The 18,761-nt window shown below is 30.7% G+C and overlaps 3 protein-coding genes across 10 annotated transcripts; 1 reads left to right on the top strand and 2 right to left on the bottom strand.

Moving 5' to 3' along the window:
* Positions 1 to 573: 573 nt before the first annotated feature.
* On the bottom strand, positions 574 to 4,916 carry LOC127067486 (protein rogdi). 6 transcript variants are annotated; one of them, XM_051002465.1, is made up of 6 exons: positions 4,131 to 4,916; positions 3,793 to 3,864; positions 3,523 to 3,657; positions 3,137 to 3,415; positions 2,840 to 3,049; positions 574 to 906 (listed from the first exon to the last, which is right to left on the bottom strand). In XM_051002465.1, the coding sequence occupies exons 1-6, from the start codon at positions 4,164 to 4,166 to the stop codon at positions 700 to 702; spliced, it is 939 nt and encodes a 312-aa protein (XP_050858422.1). In that variant the 5' UTR covers positions 4,167 to 4,916; the 3' UTR covers positions 574 to 699. The 6 variants fall into 6 exon arrangements, with proteins under 6 accessions (XP_050858422.1, XP_050858442.1, XP_050858451.1 ...); XM_051002485.1 differs by having other exon boundaries at positions 3,949 to 4,914; XM_051002494.1 differs by having other exon boundaries at positions 3,995 to 4,914.
* Positions 4,917 to 6,417: 1,501 nt separating this feature from the next.
* LOC127067465 (uncharacterized) lies at positions 6,418 to 15,734 on the bottom strand. 3 transcript variants are annotated; one of them, XM_051002412.1, is made up of 8 exons: positions 15,330 to 15,734; positions 11,831 to 12,130; positions 10,866 to 11,549; positions 10,106 to 10,779; positions 9,387 to 10,034; positions 9,068 to 9,325; positions 8,727 to 8,987; positions 6,418 to 8,655 (listed from the first exon to the last, which is right to left on the bottom strand). In XM_051002412.1, exons 2-8 carry the CDS (start codon positions 12,069 to 12,071, stop codon positions 7,579 to 7,581), a joined length of 3,843 nt encoding a protein of 1,280 aa, XP_050858369.1. In that variant the 5' UTR covers positions 12,072 to 12,130; positions 15,330 to 15,734; the 3' UTR covers positions 6,418 to 7,578. The 3 variants fall into 3 exon arrangements, with proteins under 3 accessions (XP_050858369.1, XP_050858378.1, XP_050858387.1); XM_051002421.1 differs by having other exon boundaries at positions 11,831 to 12,110; XM_051002430.1 differs by lacking the exon at positions 11,831 to 12,130 and having other exon boundaries at positions 15,330 to 15,732.
* Positions 15,735 to 16,106: 372 nt separating this feature from the next.
* Positions 16,107 to 18,761, top strand: LOC127067818 (cilia- and flagella-associated protein 45-like). The gene is made up of 7 exons (XM_051003182.1): positions 16,107 to 16,291; positions 16,827 to 16,948; positions 17,050 to 17,451; positions 17,522 to 17,907; positions 17,970 to 18,102; positions 18,173 to 18,466; positions 18,564 to 18,761. The coding sequence occupies exons 1-7, from the start codon at positions 16,228 to 16,230 to the stop codon at positions 18,759 to 18,761; spliced, it is 1,599 nt and encodes a 532-aa protein (XP_050859139.1). The 5' UTR covers positions 16,107 to 16,227.

Genomic DNA, 18,761 nt, shown 5'->3' with positions numbered 1-18,761 from the left:
TCATCCTATAAGAAAATGTTATTACCTTAATGGCTACTGTTGTATCTTCAATAACCATTTTGAAAAATGCATCCAAATATAAATTATTTAGTATAGTTTATATCTACAAAAAATAATTTTTCTTGATTAAGTTAATTTTATTTTATTTTCTAATCATTTTCTCTTTCTTCAATTTTGACAAATTATTTTAAACGTCATTATTCGTTTGTTACAATAAGTTCAAAGCTATATTCAATAGGTTAAATAGAATAACAAATGGTATACAATAATATTATCAGCTTTACTCTGTAAGAACATTGATTTAATAAGTACTTTTAAAATTAAAATCTTCAAGTATTTTCACACAATATAAAGTATTATATAGATAGATATATAAATAGATAGATAGTATATGTGTATGTGTGTGCTCCATATACGTACATACTATCTTAATTATATACACACATACTACATATATATATATTTTATATATAATTGCATATATTGGATATATATGTGTGTATGTGTATAATTAAATTCAATATATATAATTTTTGTACAAAACTAAATTATAAAAGGAATAGAAAACAAGCATTTCAGTAAATGTCAATTAACATTTTACTTATAATTTATATATAAACGAAAATTTATAATCTGTATGATATATGTTTTAAATCTAACTCAAATAATCTTAGTAATTAGATCGTAATATCACAGTTGTTACTTCTGCCCAGACATTCTAATATTGTTTGAAATATTTCTATATTTATCACATCTATTCCAATGTTCAGTTTGTTTTACTTTGTTAAGAATAAATTGCGACCATCCATTTTCATTAACTGTATCCTCTGGATTTTCAGGTGGTGGAATGATATCTCTGCAAACGGCGTAAACTGCAGCAAAGACCCAGATACCAGTAAGAAATAACTATTAAAAAAGATAATAAAATAGTTATGTCTTAACCAAAATGATACATCAATAAAAATTATAAACTTACATTTACAAATAAATCGGTAGTCATGTATATAACATGTTACAATACAAACAAAATTTTAATTTAGTTTTGTAAATTGATAGAAGAAATGATAGCATTTGGCATATTATTATTTTATTTGATGATATTTAAATTTAGAAGTATTGATATAATAGTTACGTCACTTTTTTATTTAATACCTACATCACGTCTTAATCAACTCGACATTTTATAAATTTGTTTTTCTTTTTTCTTTTTTTTCATTGCCAATTCGTTTACTCTTGTCTATATTAGATATGATGGAAAATATCAACAGCCTACTCGATTATTTACATTTTATGCAATAGTATCAATAATTTTATAATGTATCAATAAATAATTACAGATCATATATATACGTGTATCTATATATGCATAAGTATAAATAAAAATTTATTAGAATGGTTCCAAAAATCATGAAACTACCATGGCGACACCAAACGATAGTCGTTAAAAGTTTAAGGCGAGGGTTCCTATTTGTGAAATAGATATTTTTTCTTGACAAAGCACTTCAAATCGATGGAATGCGGTAATATTTTGATCGTATTTTTTACTATTCAAGTAGAAAAAAGTAAAAAGAATATTATCATAATTTTCTCTGTACGATAAAAATAATTGAAGGAAAAACCAAGTATGAACGAATAAAAGAATAGTTTATAAAGATTGTGAACGAACATTCATTTGTTTTCGAAAATTGTCCAATGTAATCAGAAGATATCAGAAGACAGTATTTCCTTTAAAGTTGGTCGTATTAAATGTTCATACATGACAGTTACTTTGTGTATACATACATTGTTTTAAGAGAAGTCTTTTAAAGATCTTATCTTTCTAATAATAAAATACATACAAATGAAGATTTTACTATATATAAAGAAACGAAAAATCAATAGTATATCTTATATGCACATAAAGTATATAATAATTGATTTTTTTGTTTAGAACAGTATTATTGATATTTGTAATATTTTCTCCAGAAAATTGATATTTCATGCAATATTTCTACTTATATAAAAATTTCACAATTTTAAAATTCAAAATTCAAATTTTTAAATTGAAAATTTCAAAATTCACATTTGACAAAATTTCTATTTTTGTCAAAATGAATTTAAATAAAAGATTCCCTTTTCTCTTTTTTTTTTTCAAAATCATTTTTACATGGACCAGTCTTACAAGACAATCCTGACAGAAAAAATTCCTTAAAATAACATTAAAAGGCGTTTCAATCAACTCAAATTTGTTGTGTAGAAGATGCAACCTTTACATAAAAAATTTGTTAAACTTGCACATATGTAAAATACATGAGGAAAAGAAGTATTTTAATACAAAGTAACTCTCTGCACATACATAATTGGCAAAATACATTAGTTTCCTTTTTCTGTTGTATCTAGTTAATTTTTATGTAGTGTGCAAAATAGCATGAGAATACCATTTTTAATTTTTGCACCTCCAACCTTTAGTGTTTCATAGTGAAATATTAAATTTCTATAATACTATTCTAGGCACGCACTATAAATAATTACTTCTAAATTTTGTAAAAACAAATTCCGTGTACAATAATTGTTAAAATAATAAAAGGGGATGCTATCCTCTATCTGACTTTAATAAGCATTATTGGCTTATTGAACTAGCATCTAACTAGAACCAATAATCCTTATATAGCACCATTTTTATAATACAGTATTTTGAAGGTGAAATTATATTTAAGGTTACCAACTGGTAGTTGAAGGAACATGTGTGCTCACAGTAAAATCTTTATATAGAGAAAAAACACAAATCTGAAAAATAAAAAAATACGAAAACTATGAAAATTCCTTATACAATGAATGAAATAACTTTGTACAATCAAACCTTATCTTTCAAACGTTGACAAAGTTGCAATGCTATGGTTAGAAGTACCAATGCATCATTTAACCATGGTACACTACATTCTGCTTGTTGAGTTTCATGTTTAACGCTACCATGTGCATTTTCTAATTGATAGACTGCTAAAACCAGTTTATAGCTTTGAATGTAAAAGCTAATAGCTAAATTCTCTGGAAGATTAGGACTTAAAGATTTCTAAAAATGAAATGAATCATAATTTAGATCATATTTACTAAGCATATGAATAAACAAATATAAAGATTTGTCTAAATTTTTATTTACCATATTACGACTTTTGATGAGGTCATCGATAGTTTTCTTTCTGGGAACAATTAAACTAGTTCTGCTCCGTTGAAGACTACCCAATATATTACCTAGTACATGCATAACTTCATCTGATGTTTTGAAAAGATAATGCCGATCAACATTATCAATATGTGCAATAGCTTGTTGTAAATGATTAGCAGCATCTTGTATTTGTTGTAATTTCCAAGGATGTTCATTTACTATACTTGTTCTCATGTTAACATTTGGTTGACGTTGTACTTTGAAATTAACTTCCTAAAAAGAAATATATAATTAATAATACATTTTGGAAATTTAATTATTAACCCTTAATTTAAACTTAACAATATAAAAATGAATACAACTACTAAAATATTGCTTACTGCATTTGTGATACTATCACCGGTAAGTACTGCTACACATTTTACTTGATCATGCGGAGCTGCAAATACAAATCTGTCTGTCTTATTAAGTTGATCATTACCAAAAACAGCCAATGGAAATCGTTGTGCGCATTCCTATTAAATTATATATGACATATTGTATATTTTCTAACTTTTTGAAACTTTTCTTATATATGCCACTACATCCATAATCTTTTATACAAACTTATAATAATAAACTGTAATAACAACCTATTGTAATACACAAACCATTAGGATATTGCGAAGTTGGGATAATGAAGAGTGAACTTCTTCGTGTAGGAGCCATTCAAACTCCATTTGCTAAAATGAAAATGGATTATCTATTATTATAATGGAATGAGGTATAAAAACAAAAAGAAAGAAAAAGATAAAAGAAGCAAAAACCCCAAAAATGACAGTGCATCAAATTGTACAGTACATACGGTATAACCTTAGAACCGTCATTTATCGATTAGGTGAAGTAGGTGCAATCAGTAAACGATAGATAAGGTTCATTATCGTGGAAATGAGAGACAGCGAAGTAGCTTAAGTGATTAGATAAACGTTAGCCAGGGCGAATCGCTTACGAGATTATGAGCCTCCTCTTTCTCACAGTCCGCCATCTTTTCACTGTTATATAATATGATAGTGTCTCCCTCAATCTTCAATTTTTCTCGTCTTCCTCTTCAATCTTCCTCTAAATTATTTCTGCGTCATACGAATCTTTGACGAACTTAATCTTTTTATGCGTTTTTATAACGGAGCATAGTGATCTATGATTATCGACCTTTTGCAATTCGATGTACTACCGAAATAAAGTTAAGCGAGATATGGTAGTAAACTTTTAATTTATTCTACAGATCTTTTTATAGTTACAAAAAAATATTACATCGGATTGCACTTATTCTGCTTTATATCCATTTGGAAAGTACTTCAGAATTTCTCGCTCTCTCTTTCTCTCTCCGTTTGTCTATCTATTAAACAGGATGTTGCCACAAAATGCAAGTTGATCTATAATACGGAACTCGATTTATTTGATAACAATATTTTTTAAATAAACATCTTCATGAAGCTAGTTTTTTTCTCGAAAGAATTAATTTCTTTAATTTGTTTAATTTTAATAGATGTTTAGTGCAATTAAAAGTTCTTGCAATGAGTTTCAAATTTTTGGGAAATAGTAATTTTTCCTGTTTTTGTTTTAAGTAAAATAATTTCGTAAATATTATCGTAAACAACAATCAGTGGTCTTATATTGTATCATGATATATTTTCACAATTATCAAGGGCACTGTATATTTTTCTAAAAGTCACTAGTATATCCTTTGAGGCAAAACCAATAAAGATAATTAAGCTTGAATATATTATTCTCGAATTTAAGACCTTTAACACTAGAACTATGAATCGAGTCAAAATGACTGGTTTTACTTTATTTTAAAATTCTTACTTCATGTTTTTCCACAATAATGTAATAACTTTTGCAACGATAATTAAAGAAATAATATAATTTTTTATTTATTCAAAATCAAAATAATTTTGTATCATGGCTATTTATATCAATATCAGTCAAAATGATTTTTCAAGTATAAAAGGTACTTTTCAAAGTGTAAAATGATCCTACAATCTGTTTACCGTACCTGAATTAATCAGTTTCTTCGATTTGTACAATTTCTCATATGTTTTTAAAATTTTACTATATAACAGTGGAATGCTCTGATATCGAAGATGATGAATTAACGTGAAAGTGAATCAGAAAAAATGAAATTGAATTTTTTGATAATGAGAATAGTGATAATTAGATTATAGATGAAGAAAATGTTCAGAAAATGAATTTGAAAATATTTTGAATTTACGTAAAGGAAAACGTACTTGAGTACTTTCAAGTTCTGATGAAAATGAAAATATTCTACGAGATCATCAAACTGAAATTGGTACAGATGTAACCAGTTGGGAACAAAATATAAGAAAGATCTACTGTTGAAAGATTACCACTTCATAATATTTTCAAAGATATATTCGATCCCACAGGATATGCCAACAAAATTACTGTGATTTCATCATAATTTTATTGATCAAATGAGACTATTCTTACAATTTAGGAAAGTATGTCAAAGAAGTAAGTTTTTATATTAACTTCAAAACAAGTCTATCAAAATTGAAAAAAATAACAAGTGCTTACCTGAAACAGTGGAATTTTATAATAAGAATAAATTTGGCAGATCAAATGGCAAAGAATTATAACGTCAAATCAAGAAGATGGTCATTTCCAGTATTTTGCAATATTTTAGATTTAGCTAGCATAAATGCCTGGATGTTATGTAAGAAAACAACAGCTGGAAAGATATCTAAAAAAGTTCACGTTTCAACTAACTGATGAATTTGCCATTGAAAATGCCATTGAAAATGTAAAATTAGGGATGGAACCATGAAAAGCTAATATCCAAACAACTTCAAAAAATTTACTTTGTTATTTTGACTGGTTTTGATAGAAATAGCCTTGTCTTAACTGATGATAGTTTTAGTGTAACTCCATTTAAAAAAGTTCCATTTATAGAATGTAATGATTTTAAGTTGACAGAAAGGTACGTTTGATCGGACAATTTATTTTGTGAGATATATATTGACGAATGTATTTTATATAATATTGCAATTGTGATATATTTTTATATAGAATATAAAATACCTTACATTGATATTCTTCTTCAATGAGAAAGCATATTGAAATTGATGATTAGTTAGAATGGCAACTAGTATAAATACTAGAATAAATCTAAATACTAGAATAAATTGTTCATTATACTTTGAAGTAATGGTAATAATATCAATAAATTAAAATTTGAATTCTTGAGAAATTTCAAATAACATCATAATATAATATAACGAACATTTTTGTAATTTTATTCTTTACTTTTTCTTATTGTATTTTAATTTTTTACAAGAAAGTTACATAAATTTAAACAAATAGAAAAGTATAAAGCACAAATGCTGAATTATTTGGATTTAATAGAAAATATCTGGTTAAAAGATAAATTCTTTCTTATAAGCAATAAAACTAGTGTAAGTGACGTATTTGGAGCCTGTCAATTGAAGCAACTGCGTGAGTTTATAAGTAATCCATATTTTTACGTTTCTCATTACGTAATATTTTTACATTTGTATTATTATAATTCTGTTATATAAAATAGATATATATTATAACAGATATTATATATTAAACTGTAGATGTAGCTGAATATGATCCACATGCAGAATAGCCTTATATTAATGCTTGGTTGGAAAGAGTATAATAGGAAACTAAACTTTATTTTGACAAAGGTTACAAACTATTGAAAAACATTATAAAGCATCAGAACCAGACAATCATTAAGTTATAATTAGTATATTAATTAAAATGTAAATGTTTTTGTAACTTTATATTTTCTATAATCATGATTATTGTTATTATTGTTATTATATTAATAATGAATACTAAATAGATTATTAATTGTAAGTAAAGTAAGAAAATTGATATATAAGGATCAAGTAAAACATATATGCACACATACACACACACATATTATATATTTAAAATAAGATTTGATAAGTAAAATATAAACACTTTTGGTGTTATTAGTAATTGACTAGAGCATATTGATATTCAAGTATTATTAAGCGCATTGTTTTCTTATTTTGTACTTTCAAAAAGGAATTATTTTCTTTCATATACTGTTTTTAGTTTTACAATACGTATAAATGTGTATGGCGTGTATGTGTACTTGTGTATATGCATATATATAATATATGCAAGAATGACATGCAAAAATATTTGAATTTATAGTTTCAAGCGTAATTTGAGAAACTTAGAAAATCCTATTTTAGAAAAATGATATCTACATAGTAATATTTTTTGTATGTCGCGTCAAGGATTAAAATAGGATTAATTTAAACACGTAAGGACAATCAGTATAACGTTATGCACGTCTGTTTGTAAATTAACAAACATAATGACTAGAAATCACGGCACTTGTGATTTACGGAAAAATATATTTAATATGCAATTTATGCTACTTTTTTCAGTTTTGGCATTTTTTTTGGACATTTTTCAACATGAATATTCCAATGTCGAGCTTGGCATCTTTCATTACAGTAAAAAGCTACCTCACATCCAAGACATTTGAACATTGATCCAGCTATACCACAATTGGAACATTTAATATTACTCAATGTATCAGGGCTTCTGTTTACTTTACCAAGATGTGGCGTTTCACAGTCTCTTTCGATGCTTCTAGAAACTTTTTTCGACATTTGTGGAAGAGAAACTGTCGATATAGATGGTGAATTTTGAATATTATTAGAAAGTGTAGAAGTTGCAGGGAAATTGTGTTCTGTTCTAACAAAAGGTAATCTTTCTAAAAGTAAATTTGGTATAGAATGATATCCAGCACTGTTCCATTGTGATTCTTTCGTTCCAACATCAATGGATTGTCCTTGATTAGATAAAAGATGTTCTCGAGTACGATTATTGGAGATGTTTGAAGTTAGCCGAGTAGGATCCACTTCCATGACGGCATTAATGGCTGTGCTTGCAGATTTGCTGTAAGAAGGTAAAGAGGCACGTTGTCTTCCAATAGAAGCTGCTGCAACTACTGCAGCAGCTGCAGCTGCAGCTACAACATCTGGTATTATTCTGTTACGTCCATATTGATTATTGCTAGCTGGATATCCGCTAAGAGGTGTACGTGGTAAAGTTTGTTGTGTCCCTGGTGATAGAGATGAAGATGCCAGCAATAGTGATGAAAGACAGTTTGCTTCGCCATTATGATTGTTGGTAGATGTTGTTCTGAGTCGATCAAAACTAAAGTCATTTGGTGGCTGGGATCTAGCAGCGGGAAGTGATCCAGAGTATTTTAAAATATCAGAAGTAAAATTTCGATTTGAATTCTGCAAAGAAGAATTCTGTATGTGCTTATCAACACGTGACAATGGACGTAAAGGTGAATTAAGAGGATCTTGCATAGGTATATGGTAACTTGTCAAAGGTGTTCCTGGATGTAAACGGGAATGATATGTGTAACCATTGTAAACAGGATACAGTGTGGAATGATAACCAAACGTTGCTCCATTATATGGATTAATCTGTAAAGGAGGATCCAATGAATTCAATTACTATTCTTTACCATTCTTTTTTGTTATTTATCATCACTTACGTTATAGTTATTTGGATAAAATTGAGTTGTCGAAAGTGGCGTGCAAATTCCTGTATTCAGAGTTGTAGTAGATGGAAAGGATAGAGGAGTTGCACTAGCAGACACGTGTTGAAATAATTGCTGTTGCTGACGTTGTTGATGATGTTGTTGACGATGCCATCTTTCCGTATTCCATTGTGGAGTAATATTTACTGTCACGTTGTTACCATGGGCAGTATTCGTTTCATTCAGTGATACTTTGTGCGTATCGAACTTTGCAGTCTGATGAAATAAAATACAAATAAAAGAGGATCCTTTTATTTGATAAAAATTGAATATTCTATCAACATTCTTCAACTTACACGCATTGGTTCTTCCATTGGAATAGTACTAATGGAATTTCCCATAGTTTGTAATTTAGATTTTTGTTTAGAAACTTGCTTCTTCGACATTTTGGCCACCCAATTACCAAGCGTAGGAAATTGTTCAGTTATGATACGATTATCATTACTACTTTGAACAGGAAAATGTTGATCCGTAAAAGGATATTCCACTTGGTTGAAAGTCGAAGCTATCGAGTCATAGTTGGTCTTCCTTGATGATATCGTACCCGATGGTACCTAAGATTTTGAATAATTAGAATAGTTGATCGCGATCGAAATTATTATCTACAGTGTGTACCTTTTGGATTGTTTTAGAATCTTCCATTTTATTAGTTTCTAAATCATTTTTTTTCAAAAGCGTAGAGTCATAATAATTCGATCCTAATTGCAAGATGTTCATCATATCGATCGAAGATGATATTTGCGTTTTCGTTATCGGTGGTGTTGGCAAAGTTGCGTCTACTTGATCGCATCTCATGTTACATGGTAACTCGGAGGCTCCAGTGACGGAACTTATTATAGGACTTTTGATATGGTTAATTTGAATTGCTTTATTGGCATCTTGTACCTCATGTTTCCTTATTTCTGTCGTTTCTTTGATAATTGAGTGATTCGTTGATACAACTTCTATCGTCTTAGAGAGTTCTTTCATCATCTCCTTTTTTCCATGCATCATTTTAATTTTATCTTTTTCTACAACTTCTCCAATATTATTGAAAAATACTTCCCTATTTTCAATATTTTCAATATTTTCTGAGGAACACGGATCGAGAGAAGTTGACGAAAGAATTGGAGGTGTTGTCAATTGATGTTCTCTATCGGTATTATTAGTAGACTCCCATTCTTGATTTGTCGTGTCTTCACAAAAGGTATCTGCCATCGACGAAATTTCTACCGTATTATTCTCGCACGTGATCCAGGAGGATTCGTTTGGCAACTGTACAGTCTGCAATATAGAGAACCTCTTATCTTCTAAGTATTTTAACAATGTTCAAAGTTATAAGATTCACGACTAACCTCTGCATCGTGCTCGTCCAGAATATCCAGGTTCGATGAAATATTTAAAGAAACTTTAGGCAATACAGGTGGACTATTTCTAACGCTATTCGGTGACTTATTTTGATTTATTGGGGAACGTGGTGACAGTTTCGGTGGTTCTGGTGACGAAATTGGAGAAAAATTTTGAACGAATTCGTCATCCCATTGATGTTCTCTCTTATTTTCATCAATGTCGACAAACTTGTTCGCTACAGGATTCTCGTTATATAATTTATTAAGTAACTTTGAAACATTTTCTATTTGCTTCTCATAGCAGTTCATCATTTGTCTGAGTCTTGTGTTTCGTTGCGTACTAGAATTCATAATATTAGGCGCATTTGCTATTTCCTGAGATAGATCTAAGGCCTTGTCTTGTAATTCTTTGAGCTTTTGTTTTAATCTATTACGTCTATATTTCAATTTGTAATCGTCGCTTTTGACAGGAGATCGACGAACGACGTCGTGAGTGGTCGAACTTGTCAACGCAACGTCGAAGTTATCATCATTATCGAAATTTTCTCTGGTCCAATATTCGCAAATTGTCGGAATAGACTGCGCTTCTGGACGAGGCGTAGCACCCGTGACTATTCTATAATTGGCCTCTTTTTCTCCGTTCGAGGGTAGTTCCGCGTTACCACGATCGCCATCTTTTCCTATAGACAATAACACTAATGAAACGTGATGGAATAATGGTGATTTTTAATGATTAAATAATTAGTTTTTATCCTTTTTTAATTACCTTCCTGAATGACTTTCTTCAATCTTAGCGGTGGTACGATCTTCTCCTTTCCAAAATTAATCTCTGTTGTTGATCCCACGATCGACATTGCATACTTTTTATCATTACAAAGCTCTGTCTTTCCTTCTTTGTCGATGTTAGCTATAGAATTTGTAAACAATTCATTGAATCCACCGTCTGAATTAACGTCAGAAGATTTTCTTCTTTTCTTCGAATCCTTCGTAGCATCTTTTCCACGTTCCTTAGACTTTTCATCGGTGATCTTCCGTTTAAGGCGATCTACGATTTTGATGGAACAAGAGTTTTGATTCGTTTGCAGCACCGAGTTTGTTTCCTCTAAGGAAGTTTTCTGTTCCCGACTTCGTTCAGGGAAAAAAGTAGCGCTATTCTCTTCCTCCTGATCGCCGTTAGTTTCCAAAGTCGTTGATTTGACTGGTTCCACGTTGACTGCGTCTAAAATCGAAGCTCTCACGAGTTTCAATATTGGAGAACGAGATTTTCGAGACTTTGGTATAGGTAGAGCTCGAGTTGGAACCGGTGGTGCTGGATGTATAGGAAGGCAATGATTCGGTTGAATCGGGATCACGCATGATCCGCGATCGCGTAATGCCGTAGCTATACCATTGTTGCTATTATTATCGCGATGAAATCTGTTCGAACTGTCAGCTATCATAGCGTAATCTTCTGCAACACATCAATTAATGTTCCATTCATTTTTTAGCTACGTAAGCAGCAAGAATTCTCTTATGCTATATGAAATATATATAAAAATCAAATTACACGTTACAAAGAAGATCAACGAGTAACTTTGGTTCAACTTTTCTCTCATTTCGAAAATAGCATTAAATTAAAATAAAAATTTAAAAATCCTGCATAAACATTTTGCAGAATATTATATTATAGTATTATTAGTATTTAATATCTTACAGAGAAATACTGTTTCTTGTATTACAGCCATTTCATACCTGAACTACTTGTACTTGTTTCTCTTTCTTTCCGCGTTAGTTTAGCGTCATCGTTAGTTAAATCCACGACGATCGGTTCCTCGTGTACGATCTCTTCTCCCGGGCCTAATCCAGTCGAATAAACAGACGTTTTCGAGAATTCACAAGAATCACGAGGAATTTTGGAAAGACAAAGTCGTTTTTTTGAAATTTTCCTCCTGTATCTCCTCTCCGCGCCAGGCACTCCAAAAAACCCGCGCATTTAGGCTCACCAAGTTTTGATCGAAGAACGCCGCTCGAGCTCGGTAAAAAGGATAGAAACTAAATTTCGATAGGAACTTTTCTAATCGTTAATATTAAAGGGCGAGGAACGATAACGAACGCGTCTATCCTCGCGTATTTTGTCGATAGCCTGACAATAAATGCACCAATTCGGTCGGAAGTAGTAATCGAATAACGTGTCACATGCAAGCCCTTTTAATCGAATCACAGGCAATTTTGAAGAATTTCGAAAAAAAGAAAAGGGAAAAGAGAAGGAAATAATTCAAAGAACCGATTTCTCGCTCTTCGTCACGTGTCGTATCCCCGTGTTTTTTTATATCCTATATTTTCACTATAAACTGCATTAATTTTTATTATATTACGACTACAATAGATCACATTCATATGGTAAGAACAAGAAAAAAAAGAAAATTCTTTTGCCTTGCTTGACAATGAGAAGCAAATATTGGTTACAAAATCCTGATGCGTATCCGATAACAAAGTGAAGAATCTACTAAGACTTTTTTAACCCCCACTTTTTAACACCCCATAATGCCGACCTTATGGAACCCTTTCATACGCAACAGGCGATTTTAATTGGCCAACAGCAAACGCTCTATCGTTGGCGCAGGTGGGAATGGTGTCAACTGGAAGGGCAATGCGTGTTGGAAGGGTTATAACTTCCCTCTTCTTCATCGAATAATCGAATAATCGAATAATCGAATAATAATTGATAAATGTTCGATAAATATTTAATCTTTTTCTATTTGACTAATACATCGAATAAGGATTACATTGCATCTGGCAACTAGACTCATTTGTAGTAAGAAGTAAATTGTAAAGGATAAAGGAAAAAATAATTTGCGTTCGTTTCCAGTTTAAAACCGTTGCTCGGTTAGCGGACGAAAAGCAAAATGATGATCGTTTGAAAGTTTCTTAAAGTCCTCTATCCTTATCGAGAGCGATCGGTAAGGAGTTGTAGGTGACCTACGCAAAGGGGGAAATTGTCTTGTGAGGGACACTCCGCTCTTGACTTATTCATTCGCACGAAACAACACGAGCAATCCGGAGAATAGACTCGGATGCAAAACGACACATAGTGCGATCGTATGCATGTAAATGTACACACTTCGATGTTGTCCAAGTAGAAAGTGGGAAACTGACAAGTGGTATGATAAATAATAAAGGAGGACTATCCTCTCTTTCGAAGGGCTCGCATCTGATTAGATCACTTGCCGATATTATTCGAAGGATACACGAGGGATATTACACGGTGAATGATATACCTACATCGATTCGAGAATAGGTATTGAGTTTTTTTCTTTTCGATGATCCTAAAAATAGACGACGTTCTACATACATATGAGTGCAACACGAACGGCGAATAAGCCTTGCTATTTCTCATTATATTCTATCACGTTTAATTCCCATCGCGATTCCTTTTCTGCCTCTCCTCTTTTTCGCATATTTATATAAGTGTATGCGTCTATAGCGAATACCAGTTTTCTAATATTCAAGTTCTTTGTTCCTTAGGTATTAAATTATGCATTGGTTTACCGACTAATCGTACCTCTGCACTAACTTTTCACTGTTCGTAAAAGTTTTCAAAATGCATGAAAAATTTCGGTTTTGAAAGAGAAACCGAATACATCATTAACAGAATAGAGCAAGTAATACACTTCATAAAATAAGCTGCATATTTCGATAACTAAAATAACAAAAAGTTATAGGAGCAAAGTGAAAGTCAATGAATTTGTAACAATGACAGTCATTTCTACATTTCTTCATTTTTAAAAAACACATTTTTCTTATTTTTTCCGTACTCTCGATAGATCGATCATCTGAAGTAATTTTAGATTTTACACTTAGGATGTAATAATAAAACGTGCATTCTTACCACGTCACTTTCACTATACTGTGTAAGATGCATTTTAAATAATAGCTGGACGCTTATCGATTGCCTTCCCATCGAGTTCGCACTGTCATTAATAAATACCGAGCTAAGAGACGACAAACTGCTTGTTTATCCTTTCATAGTCAATAGAACATAATGGAAAAAACAGTTCCTACTGTTAATTTTACAAATATATTGTCGGTATAATAAGAACGTGTAATTATCATACGTTTTATGTTTTATCCACTTGAAAGTTTGAAAAAAATCGGAAAAATGAGATAACGTTACATATCCTTTTTAATAATATTTATATATACGTTTCTCGAGTGAAAATATAAACTAATAGAAATTTATCAAATCGTACATCAAGTATAACGGACGAGAGTTTTGTTGGACAAATGTACAACGATGTTTGAAAATACTTCCAACTGGATAGATGGATGCGTTCGGTCTATTCATGCATAGCATAGACTTTAGTAATAGCGCTTTACTACTCGCTGTGTAAGGATCACCGAATTCGTTCGATCAGACGTCGAACATAAAGCGTGAAACTCACTATCCTATTCGTCGTTAATGTGCGATTTATTTTAATATATTCGACAATATACGATCAACTGCTACTTGATTTTTAATCTTATGTAATGGAAAGAATGAGAAAGAGGGGGGGGGGGGGGGAGAGAAAAATTCAATTATAAGATAAATTTTGTTCTTTTTCTATTTACTCTTACCAATATATAATTTGTTTCCTTTAGAAAATAATTCCTAAGAAACAATGAGAATAATAAAAGGAAATTTTGAAGGAATACGTATTCTGATAGTCTTCATCTTTACGAAAGAATATAAAAACATGCTTTACAGTACGATAAAAAATTTGCACGCGATTTCGAACGACGTTAATATCTACCGATACAAGGAATACAATGTTATCGTATTAAATATGCAATCGAGCGTTGTTTTGAAAAGTTTCATTGTACCAACTTTCAGATCCGCCCACAGACTGCTATTAATTTTTTATCGAATACGGTGCCGTCACGCCATCACGTATTAGCCAGTCTTACTCATCGCTGGTCTAGAAGAAACGTTCCTTGCAACTCTTTCATGTTACTTTCCATTGATCTTCGATCTGTCTAAAATTCAACTCTGTTATCCGTGTAGAGGATTGTATAATCCAATATTTTCTTTTCTCTATGATAAAGGACCTCGCTAAAAGATGTATAAATAGATCGACAATTATCGTCTTTTAAATTTGTCCTGCCAAAACAATTGCTACCTTATCGATCAGGTGCGAATCATATTACGAAATGCTTAATAAATTCTGTCATCGTAATCTTCAAAAGATAGTTATGAAGTATTTAAATTACTCACAATGATAACGATTCAAGTAGGTTCCTTGTTGGGGGACAATAACCACAAATATAGTTCCTCCATGGATAATTATTAAATAAATCCTTTCACGTTGCATAGAGCACGCGGTTTATGCGATAGGTACACGTGTTTCGTCTACCACACCAAAAGGACACAATTTCTATGTCTCTACAAATCCACTCGATTGTTGACGCTTATCTTGCTCTCTCTCTCTCTCTCTCTCTCTCTCTCTTTCTCTCTTTCTCATTTTTTCATATAAAAACAAATAGAAAAGCGAACGCAAATCCAAAGAAAAAAGAAATCAACGTATTATTTAGAAATATTAAAACAGTTGGACTTGGCGGTAATACTTGGCAAACAATGCGATAGAAACGGCGCGCGAAGAATGAATGTGACAACTACGATCAACAGCGCCGCGTAATGACGTCATGTAGTAGCGCCACCAGTAGTCGTTATCGATTAAGCTCATTGGTCGAAGAACTTACACTTTTAATCTAAATTTTCTTTTTTCGATCAACTCAAAGATGTATTTTTCTTATGAAACAATAATGTTTTTTATTTTTAACAGCTTTATTTTAAAAACAAATATTTTATTTTCTAATACTAATGATTCTTGAATATACTAAAGTACACAAATAGATTACTTATCTTTTTAAAAATATACACGTTATTTCAATGATATGGCAAAATATAATTTTTATATCTGTTAAGTACATATTTAATGAATAGATGAGTGTTCGATCGATTGCTTTGCATTCATAAAATATAATATATTACTTTTTTTCTTCTAATTATCTTTCAAGTCTTTCTCATTCTTCTATTTCCTATCTATACATATTCGACATTACAATTTTTATATTTTTTTTGTCCTCTTAATATAGAAAGAGAATACGCTATAATGTACTACAAATGTATAATGTTCACCTGTATTGACGTGTACTTTTCTACGCTTGTAACAAACGGTCTGTCTATACATCTAGAATCGAAGTTAATATATTGATACTATAATTCGAAATTAAAGCATTACATATTTATGATAATAAATATTATCTGCGTCCGTGTACCGATAATCAGTTTTATAATAAAAATGTTAAATTTATACATTAGATTAGGATTTACAATATCCACGTAATAATTAGTTTTTTTATTTCATATTTAAATATTAAATCGATTTCACAAAAATTGATTAATCTTCAGGTAGCACCATGTATTTACATGTAACTATCGAACAAACGAACGTGACATCCTATGGTGTAATTATTTTTCAATAGTATTCCATTTTGGATAACAGCAGCAATTTGTGTCGAGTTCACATATGAATTTGGAATCTAGTTGAAGCATTATACTAATTAAAAATTGTGATGAATTTCGTTGACATTAAACAAATTGAATGAAAATACATGTTTAATCCGGAAGTGAACTGTTTTTCAAATGGCTAATGCATAGCGCGGTAATTCAAAATCATGTCAAAAACTTTGAACATTTCAAATACTATAGATATTCCTTTACGAAGACAAGTGTCCTTCTGCGGTAAATCAAAATATCGTGACAACGAAAAATATACATCGAATATAATCTCAGCAAACTTAAGAAGATCTATTGTATTTGGAGAATGGAAGGTAAAAAACGTTAAATATTTATCATTATAAATATACCTTTTTTTTTCTAAATAATCGGTTTTCCATAAAATACAGACTCCTAAATTCTTTACGAATTTCAGACAGAGAAGACTCGAACTGAAAATGGAAAGCCGAAGCATCTTACTGCTTCTATTGGATCAAGGAAACCAATTGTTATTACAAAAAAAAAGTATAAGGAGTTTAAAAAGCATGGTCACTATGTCACCAAAGAAGAGAAACAAGCAACTATTGCACTAGCAGAAGAGGAAAGATATAGACTTACCAAGGATAGCATGATGCGCAAAGAAGCTATTCGTAGGATGGACTTAACAAAGACACGTGAAAAAGACAAAATATTAAATGAAGTCGAGGAAGAAGCTAGAAAAAGGACAATGCATTTACTTGAAAGAGCTTACAATTTAAAGCTCGAGCAAGAAGAGGAAATTCAAAAGTATAATCGGCTTATCTTAGAAACTAAATGTAGAGCCATAAGAGATATGCAGGTATATTGCATTAAGGAATTAGATTTCACTTTAATATACAACAAATTATGAAAAAGTTGGTCTTTTGTAGATAGCTGAAAAGAAATTAATCAAACAAGAATTAGCAGAAGAAGAAAAACGTTTAAATGACATGATGGAAAACGAAAGAAGATGGGCGATTGAGGAAGATTTAAAAAAGGAAGAAGAAGAAATTTCTAGGAAACAAATATTTGCAAAGGTTTTAAAGGATCAAATTACAGAGAATGAAGAGCAACGAATACTTGAATTTGAAAGAAAGCAAGAGGAGAGTCAGCTAATTAATATGAATAATATAACTTGGCAATTAGTAGAAATAGAAAAATTACGTCATAAGGAAGCTGAAAGTGCTAAAATCCGTCAAGATCTAGCAGAAGTGAATGAACAATTGAAGCATTTTAAAGTTATGGAACAAGAGGAAAATAGAATAATAGATTTAAGGTAACATCTACAATTTTTTGTATTAAATAAATAAGCCAATTAAATTCACGTAACTTTTTTAGGATAAAACAATATAAAAAATATAAAGAAGAAAGAGAAACTCAATTAGATGAAAAGCAAAGATCGGAAAATTTATATAAAGAGCAGGAAAAAGAAAGATTGGCTGTACAGGCAAAGCACGCACAAGATCTTCAAGTAAACATTCATCTACTATAACAATGAAATCAAATGGTATAGAAATATTATATAAATAATGAAATTCTAGGCACAAATTGATGCAATAAATGCAGACCGTATACAAGAAGAAGTAGAGAGGGAATGGAGACGGAAAGAAAAAGAAGAAGCTATGAAAAAAATTGAAACTATACAGGATCTTCGGAAAGGGAGAGAAGAACAAATAAAGAATAAGAAATTAATACAAGCAATTGAAATTGACAGAGAAAAATGTGAATTTGAAAGAATTCTACGTGTACAAAAGGAAGCATTTTGCCATGATAAGAAAAACCGTGAAAAGAAACAACAAGAAGCTCTTGTCCATCGTAGTGAAATATTAAAACAGGTTCATCTACATGATCGTTAAAAATATTTTGAATGTTTATACGATTTTTATACTTATATTATAAATTCATCTAAATTTTCCTTTTTTTTTTCATTAGGTGAATGAAAAGGAAAGAGAACGTATTCAAGCAAGACAGAAGATGTTTGAAGAAGGATTGGCAATTCGTACACAAGTTGCTATGCGCAAGAAAAAGTTACAGGAGGCTATGAATAAAAAATGTGAAGAAATGAGAGAGAGCAAGGTACCTGAAATATATATTAATGAAGTTAAACGCATGATTGAAAATATTAAATGA

The sequence above is a fragment of the Vespula vulgaris genome, chromosome 1 (assembly GCF_905475345.1).
Source record: "Vespula vulgaris chromosome 1, iyVesVulg1.1, whole genome shotgun sequence".
Classification (NCBI taxonomy): domain Eukaryota; kingdom Metazoa; phylum Arthropoda; class Insecta; order Hymenoptera; family Vespidae; genus Vespula; species Vespula vulgaris.
Note: the sequence above shows the minus strand (reverse complement) of the source record. Positions and strands in the feature narration are given on the sequence as shown.